This window comes from Fulmarus glacialis, unplaced genomic scaffold, assembly GCF_000690835.1.
Source record: "Fulmarus glacialis isolate BGI_N327 unplaced genomic scaffold, ASM69083v1 scaffold16849, whole genome shotgun sequence".
NCBI classification, from domain to species: domain Eukaryota; kingdom Metazoa; phylum Chordata; class Aves; order Procellariiformes; family Procellariidae; genus Fulmarus; species Fulmarus glacialis.
Window position 1 is genome coordinate 430 of NW_009235351.1, and position 9,131 is coordinate 9,560.

The following is a 9,131-nucleotide window of genomic DNA, read 5'->3' on the forward strand; positions in this document are numbered from 1 at the left end:
TTCCCACTCACTGGGTGGAACCTTTCCTGTTCAAATGGTTCTATGCTCAAGATGTCCTGGAGTACTGAACAACTTACGTGGAATTTTTTTTTCTTTGAACAAAATCTCTTTTGAACAGTTGTTTTCTAGACTGCTTGCCATGAAGCAACACAACTGGGTTTTTGCCTGTAGCAGAACTTTGGCCTGAAATATTTTTCCTGAAGAGTTCCTGAAGAAAGGTGTTCTTCATTTGAATTGACTGCATTGTTGTTTAGTCTTAAAGTATTAAATTTCTTCCATTTTTTCTGATTTTCATGTGTTGTGATGCTAAATTAATATTTAGATACTGGTCAACATTTGGAGTTGGGATAGCTTAAGGATATGAAGGAATTTTTCGTTTCTGTCCCTCACCAAGACAGTGGTACGAGTGAATTCTCTTGCTGAGAATTCCAGCAGTTCATGTGAATCACCTCATGTAGACCATGGAGACTTCTTAGGACCCAGTATGTGGCAGTTACTGTTAGCTGAATTGTCCTGTAGTTGATTCAGTCAGAAGAACAACAAATGGCATGAATTCACTGACACTGATTTGGTTTAATAGTATCACTGAAGCATAACTAAAGGAAGACCATCAAATGATGTAGGAATAGGAAAGCAAAATATCAAGTTAAATATATGAATTAAAAATTCATAATGACTTATCTAGCTCATTAATAATGAAACATACAGGCATTTGGTTCAAATAAAAAATGAATTAAATTAACATAATTTAAAAGAAAATAATTTGTTGGTGTGATGAATGTCCTTTCTGTGTTTTTAGAGTTTTCACCTCTGTACTTGTGTCCATTCACTTTTCTTCTCTAATTTTCAGGGATATTTATCCTCTGTAGTGCTGACCAGGAGCAGTTTGGCACCTGTTCACGACTTAAAGAACGTTTAATGTATTTACAGATTTGCCCTCTACTGCCTAATTTCTCCAACCATTGACTTGTCTGTTTAGATTGCAGACTTTTGCAGGAAGCTGTATGACCCAGTCTTGTTTTAGACCTGCAGGCATTACCACTATGTTAGTAATTGATACAAACAGTAATAGTGAGCTTTTGCTTAACCACAGGAGGAAAACTTCCAAGCTGATTTTTGTGATCTGGGTTTTCCTCTATAAGATCTCTATTTTTAAGTATAAATCCTGCTTTTGTTTGTTTGTTTGTTTGTTATTCATAAATAAGCACATATTACATCAGACTGTTACAACATTATCTTTTTAAGAATAGATTTCTGTTTTGCACTGAAATGAGATGTCCAAATCATGTATAAATTAGTAATAGTATAATTATATAGTTTTTTCTGTATGTGTCGTAAACATTTGTCCCCTTTTTATTTTTCACTTATTTTTCTTTGGTGTCCAGGGACAATCAGACTAGACAAATACAAGATGCTGTTTCAAATGTGGAAAAACATTTTGGTGAATTGTGCCAAATATTTGCTGGATATGTACGTAAAACTGCCAGACTACGAGACAAAGCAGATCTTCTAGTAAATGAAATATATGCATATGCAGCCACAGAGACACCAAACTTAAAAGTTGGACTGAAAAACTTTGCAGATGAATTTTCCAGACTTCAGGATTATCGCCAGGCAGAGGTACAAAATTAAAAGCTGTATATGTTGTGTTTGCCATCTGAACTTTTCAGTAACTTATCTGTGATTAAAAGGGAGAATATATACTCTGCAATCACGAGAGAAACATAGGAGAAAAAACTTTTAAATATATTACTGGCAGAGCAGGATAGGCTGCCAAAGCATTCATCATTTACTCTGCTAATAACTTTAGTGAAAACTGTCTGTGATTAGTCCTATTGAAGTCAGTGAAGCTATCTGTATGAGCACTCACAGAATTTGAGACAGAGCAAGTCTTTCATTGGTCTTAGACTTTGGATTATGATTTATGGTTAATAAAGTGTTCTTTTAGTTTTGTGACTTGAGTTGTCTAGCAGCAGCTGAAGTAAAATCAGTCATTTTTCTTTTGCTGAGGCTGTTATCAGAAGCAGTATGGAGGAGAATACTAACTGGAATACTTCACTGGACACTGACAGTCCCTCTGAGGGCTGTAGATTTCATAAGTCTGTAGTTCACACTAAAAGTACAAATTTGATTTGGACTATGTGTGACAATATAGTCACATTTCTGCTAGATAAGTGAGAGTATAAAGAAAGGAGTTTATGCCACTTACACATCTATGTGCGGGACCAGTCAAACTGTAACTTATGATCCAGAATTCCAAATGCTGAGATTTAAGAAAAAATAAATACATTCACATGTACTCAAACTTTTTGGAATACATATCTATTCTATGTATATAGATAGACATATTCCCACTTATAGCTTTGAAAAGCTAAGAACCATTATAATTTAAAAAAGAGACTAAAGTACTTGACATTCTTGATGTTTTCGGATAGGATTTTTTTTTTTTAAAGGAAGCATTGCAAGTCATCTTTCTATATTAATGAAGTAGAAATGCTTTTCAGTTGGCATAGATTTTGGCTGACTGGTGACTGCCAGTTTAGAGGGGAGTGTAATGTCTGTCCCTTCCTAGTAGAGGTATGCACCTTGTCCTAACTTGGACATAACAGCGACGGGCCAGATGACTCACTGGTCCAAAGTCATTGGCAACTTATGCTGGGGCCACTCGGGCAGTATTGTCAGTTTTGACAAGCAGACAGGTCTTATCCTATTGCCTCTCTGACCATATGTAGCTGTTTTTCTAACTAGGAGTACTGAAATAAAAATTCAGATGTAGTCATCTGTGAGAGCATTTATGCATTTTACACAACCTGTTGTTGGTATTTTTAATATTTTCAGCACCTACAATGCTGTTTCCATTATTTTTAAGACCAGAAGTGTTGTATTTCGTACAGTATGTTTGATAGCAAAGATGGCTTAGTCCATAATCTTATCAACAAGTGTAGAGCAAATACATTGTTCTTTAACTTGAGATAGAAAGCTACATATCTCCAAGATGCAGTGTTCGATGTATTTAGTACTCAGTTGTTAGAATCTCCATGTTTTATTTATCCTGATGTATTGCCAATGAAGAAAAAGGAATTCCACTAGAAATCAGGTTGAGGTCCTCAAAATACACATGATTTACTGGTTAATTTAATTGGATCTGTTTTTTGCAATATTTTTAAAAACCTCCATCCCACTATACTTTCAGCATATATGGACTAAATTCCTAATAAGATGAGTCACTAGTAAATGAATTGTTTCCTGTTTTTGCACATCATAGATGTGGATGATTTCAGTGACCTTGTGATTTCTTTTGTAGGTTGACAGGCTTGAAGCCAAGGTTGTTGAACCTCTAAAAAGTTACGGGACCATAGTGAAACTTAAAAGGGTAGGTTAAACGTCTGTTTTCTCACAAGGTACATTTTGGTGTTCTGGCCACTCAGTTGAAAACTTCTACTTTACAGGGGGGAGTAGTTCTGATTTTTCATATTGCAGTAATCAGTCTAACTAAATTATATAGTAATACATCTGAATTGAAGCTATATATATGTTGGCGGAAAAAGCTTTGATGTGAATACAACGATATTCAGACTCCTGGAGCACAGGCAAATGCTAAAAAAAGGCATTGTGGATAGTGTGAAACTTCCTGGATAGTGCAAATTCAGGACGTTTTTCTTTATAAATAATGTCATTCTTATTATTATTCCTCAGAGTTCTGAAAGGTGAATTACATGTAATGCTTTTGGCTCTTAGTCATATATATGCTACCTTTAGCAGCTTTTCTAACTTAGAATTGCATTCTACATTGCAGTTCGTAATGTAGAAGACACTTTTTGAAACTGATAAATAGGTAGTGGCCTGAATCCCTCTCTGTCCTGCAAAGTCATCAGGATGACCTGAAAATACACAAAAAACTGAGGTCGCTTTATTCACTATATTCTGGAAACAGTGTGTGTAGGAGTTTGAAATATTCCCACAAAATATCTGTAAATTTCTTTCCTCCAGGAGGGATAAGCTTGAGCAAGTAAATTTTAATAAGCAGGTACTAGTTTATAGGATGAAAGTAGTTCTTTCTAATACTTGTATATTACAGAGAGGATACCTTCATCCTGTGAACTTAAATCTGTAAGTGATGCATATATCTGTATCATAATCTATATAAATCAAAAGGTAAAATGATCATTATTTGATGGTATTTTACATACAAAAATCTTACAGTGTGTTCATCATGGTTAATTTGAGTACATTGTGGCATTGCATCTCAAACTAGAATTTTTCATGTGGTTTTGTTCTTGTATCTTTTCAATATGCTGAAGAAACAAGTACAGTGTTTGGAACTTACTGCACAGCTATCTCATTTGGTTGTTAGAGAAACAATTATGAAGGAATGCATCCTGCACTTGCGTGGTAGACTATAGAGCCTGTATCCTAGAATTTGGTATCTTAATAGTCACTCTGAAAACCAGTTTATGAGACCTAGAATTGACTGAGTATTTATAGGATATAAATGTTGAGGGTGAAAGACAAGTTATATGTGTGTCGTGGTTTAACCTCAGTCGGCAACTAAGCACCACACAGCCGCCCACTCACCCCAGTTGGAGGGAGGGGAGAGTATTAGAAGAGCACAAGTAAGAAGATTTGTGGGTTGAGATAAGAACAGTTTAATACCTGAAATAAGATAATAATAATAATGATGATAACAATAATAATAATAATAGCAACAACAGCAACAAATTGTAATGAAAAGTAAAACAATGAGAGAGAGAGAGAGGGAGGAACAAAACCCAGGGAAAAAAAAACAAGTGATGCAATCGCTCACCGCCTGCTGACCGACACCCAGCCAGTCCTGGAGCAGCGATCGCTGTCCCCCGGCCAACTCCCCCCAGTTTATACACTGAGCATGACATCATATGATATGGAATGTCCCTTTGGCCAGTTTGGGTCAGCTGTCCTGGCTATGCTCCCTCTCAGCTTCTTGTGCACCTGGCAGAGCATGGGAAGCTGAAGAGTCCTTGACTGAGTGTAAACACTACTTAGCAACAACTGAAACATCAGTGTGTTATCAACATTATTCTCATACTAAATCCAAAACACAGCACTATACCAGCTACTAGGAAGAAAATTAACTCTATCCCAGCTGAAACTAGGACAATGTGTTTATAGCAATAGCATTGCTGAGGAGACGCAGAGCGCTACAGCAGTGCTTGGGGCTTCTGAAGCATTGAAGATACTGTCATGAGGTGCATTGCCACTGATAGCCAGTAAATGCTGAGGACAGAAGCAATTGAAGCCAGGTCATCCCTTGCCACAGTGAATGGCATTTCCTGTTGTCTTTGCCTTTCAGAATGCCAGAAAGCATTACATAATGTTTATCTTAGCTACAGTGAGGAGTACAAGAGCATTCTTAAACTGTAGATGGGATTAACTATTTTATCAACATACCTTCACTAAAGATGTAGGCTGTTAAATCATTATTCCCTCCCCCCCTCCCCCCCCAGTCCATTACCATAAACCTTGGTTAAAACTTCAACTGTCTTGTCTTCAGTTATCATCTCTAAACACTGGGACATTTTTTAGTGAAAAAGGAATTTTTGTCACTCACGTAAAGCTAGCACAGGGTGCTAGTTGTAGGACTGCTTTACCTGTAACTACATTAGCTGATTAAGTAAAACCAGGCAGAATATGTCATTATAGCACTTTTTATAAAGGGGATGTTCTTCCTGCTACTTATTATATCTGTTCTAGGGTGTACACAAACTATTTTTGTGCTGTATCTAAAAAGAACTGTTGCTATTTCTGCGGGGTAAGAAATCCATGTCCTGTGATACTAAATGCTTTAAAGAGGCCCAGGTCAACCAGAACAGTGTTGTCCTTTAACTGCTAATGCAATAAAATTGTTTCATTCACATGTCCTGGTTTACTATGCTGAGTAGGTCTCTGGGGCAGGATTTGGCAGCTTCAGTGGAAGCTAGTATACTATTCTTGTCCTGTAATACAGCTTAAATGTAGGATTTTAGGGTTTCTTCCTGTTTCATTGTTCTATATATCAATCTTCACTTTGCTGCTTTTTGGCAACTCTGTTCCTGGTTCCTTTTCTTCATATAAAACAGGACATCGTAAAACCAAGGTGATCCCCCTGCAGAAGAAAGGGTTGGTTTGCTTTAATAACTTCATTGACTAAAGCAGGTAACAGTACAGTGATGAGGATCTGCCAGCTTATTGTGTGATGGGTGGACTATAGCTGTACTTCTGTATGGTTTGAAATTAGATGGCTGACCAGAGTTCTTATGTGTGACTTGAATTCATAGTTTAAAGCCAGAGGGACTATGAATAATTTTATATTCTCTGTACCTGTCCTTTATCTCACTGGCTATTACATTCCATTCCATTTCTCCTTGGGTGTAATTAAAGCAGATTTTCCAAAAACGTATCAAATCTTGGTCTGAAGACACTGGAGGGGAATGTAGGACTGTTTGTGGTAGTTAGTTTTAAATGAAAGACTTCACCTAATCTTTGGTTCTTGTTATATGTTCCACTGAGATTAAAGAGCTCTGTGATGTTCTATTTTTTTCTGGATGAAGGTATTTGGATACTAGTAAAACCCATTTTTCATTCTTTTCAGTTAGCTAATAATGTAGACCTTAATTCTTTCACCATAATGGCATTTTCCCTAGCTTTTGAATATTTTTTAATGTTTTTTTTCTGCACCGTTTTCAGTTTTTCAACATCCTAGACAAAATGTCTATGTAACTGTGCCCTGTCTTTGTACATCCAAAACTTGTATATAGCTCCACCACTATAGCCACAGTAGCAACAAGTCTTCGTCAGGCTTTGGCTAGCAGAGAAGTATGTTTGATGGTGATTGTTGCTACGGAGAACAGAGGTAGAGAAGGGAACAGTGCAGTCCCTGTAGGTATTTCCAAAGTCATTGTGTGCTAGAAAGAAAATACCGAATTTTATAATGGTAACTCTAGTGGTTTTCTTAGCATTCTCAAGTACACTTTGCGTAAAAGTCAGAACCCTTTCAGCCACAGCGTTAAAGCTGATTGACTGTTTTAAATGGGCCTAGAAAGTCAGTGCTGTTAACAGGGCCCAGTTATTAAATAACACTAAACATGCACCTGTGACCATTAGATACAAAACTGCTTTGTTCCATGGCAAAAATAAATGCGTTTTTCTCTTCTCCTTCGTTACCTTTAATTCAAAATTTAAAATGTGAAACAAAAAAAAAAATTTTTCTGTTATTGCTTTTCATAAAGGAGAAAGCCCTTTCCAGCAGTCTTTTAGGTGGCCTTAAAGGTGGTGTAAATTCCCTTTTGAAAGAACAGCAGTAAAATCAGTTTTGATGGGCTAAAGATGCAGTTGTTTTTATTATCAGAAACCAGCTCTGTGTCCCTAAAGATGAAGCAAAATGACATCACTAAGAACAAACAGACAGTAAGGATAGAAACAAGGAAGAAACTGCATGTTTTGATCCTGACCTCATGTACAGACTCGTTATTGAAGAAACAGCACTCTGAAACTTGGCATGTTTGTGCTTGTCATTGACTAGTGATCTGGTCACAGGATCACAGAACTTTTTGTAAGAGACACATTCTTGGTTGCATGTCTTTCTGGGTGAAGGAGACCTACAACCTGAAATTCTGAAATCCAGGGAAGGAGCAGAGACAACTTTCTGAGATTATAGTTTTTGATAGCTTTAATCCACTCTCTTCTGGAGTGGTAGATAAAAAGACTGGTCTTTTTAGAGAAAATGATGGTTTGAAATGCATGCCCAACTCCAATCTCAGATTTTGTTAGACTGATTCCTTCGGGCTGTGTTTCTGCTTATTCTAAGGTACTGCTCCTTTAAATTAGAGCCATCAAAATTAATGTCATTTCCCATACTAGGGTCAATGGAGTGATAAATATCTGACTGACAATTTTAGATTCCATGTATGCCGAACTATTTGCTGAACACAGTTTTATAGCATGAACCAGAATTCAAGAGTGGTATGTAAACGTTCTTAAATTGTCACAGATCTTCCTAGAAGTACATCCTACTTCTCCTTTGGAAGTGAGGAGCAAAAGTATTTATCAACAGTTTCTGCCTTTTCTAGATCAATAAGTTTCATCTTCTCCAGCTACATCATTACTAGGATATATTTTGTTCCAAATATATTTAAACACCTTACTAACTGCATATATAAATATGCAGTTTAACCCTTTCAGCCATGGATTTTGTATGGCACCTTAAGCTCTGTGTAGCAGTTTTGTGTTCTTTGTAACTTCTGATAGGTACTGACTGCTGCCTGTTATGGTTTTTCTTACTGATTTATTTGATGCCACTTTTTATTTCTAAATGCCACCTTTATTCCATTGCTAAGCCCAGAATGGGCCTGACTTCTTACTGCTTTGGGGATCTCAGCTTTTGACCATCTACTGTACTTCTCATGAAAAGCTGTAAATATCTTTTTCTTTTTTTTCCCACATTTTAAATTGTAGTGTGTGCTACACTCTCTTTGTGCAAGGTGCTAAACTCTCTTGGTCCCCATTGACTTCTCTTTCAGGGGATCATTTAACAGGGTAAGATCAGTGAAATCTGGTTTTGTTTAAAGCAGAAGTTTTGTTCATATTTTCCCGGCAATGCATGTATGAAGAAAAGTGCATTTTGTATTATCCTAGATCTAGTTCAAACATGTCTAAAACATTTTGTTTCCAGGATGATCTTAAAGCAACTTTAACAGCAAAGAACCGAGAAGCCAAGCAATTATCTCAACTGGAAAAAACACGTCAGCGGAATCCATCAGATCGACACATTATTGTATCCTGTATTTCTAGTGGCTATAAGAAATATTCTTAAAATTTCTCGGAAATTAAACTGTTGTGTTTAGAAAGTAATAAGGGAAGAATGCTCTTTAGAGGGACTTTTTCCTATGTTGATGTTGAATCTTTTCTTAAACTTCATCATGACTTATACTTATAATAGCTGCTTTGTTACTCACTCCCTTTTTGATAGAAGAGGAACTACAAAGTATTTGATATGTTTATGCAAGGGAGGTAGGCATAGATTGCCTCTAGGAATTTGGAGGTTTTTGAAAGTAAGTGTAATCGGACAACTCCCTTTTTACTTCTGTGGATTTTTTGTTTTATTGTTTTTCTGCCTG

The 9,131-nt window shown here is 36.5% G+C and overlaps 1 protein-coding gene across 1 annotated transcript; it reads left to right on the forward strand.

The window, feature by feature from the left end:
- Window positions 1–1,374: 1,374 nt before the first annotated feature.
- LOC104082766 (protein FAM92A1-like) lies at window positions 1,375–8,788 on the forward strand (the record flags this gene model as incomplete). The annotated part of the gene is made up of 3 exons (XM_009586005.1): window positions 1,375–1,620; window positions 3,305–3,373; window positions 8,687–8,788. Coding segments are annotated over 3 exons (417 nt in total), but the record flags the coding sequence as incomplete, so codon positions are not given.
- Between the last annotated feature and the right edge of the window lie 343 nt (window positions 8,789–9,131).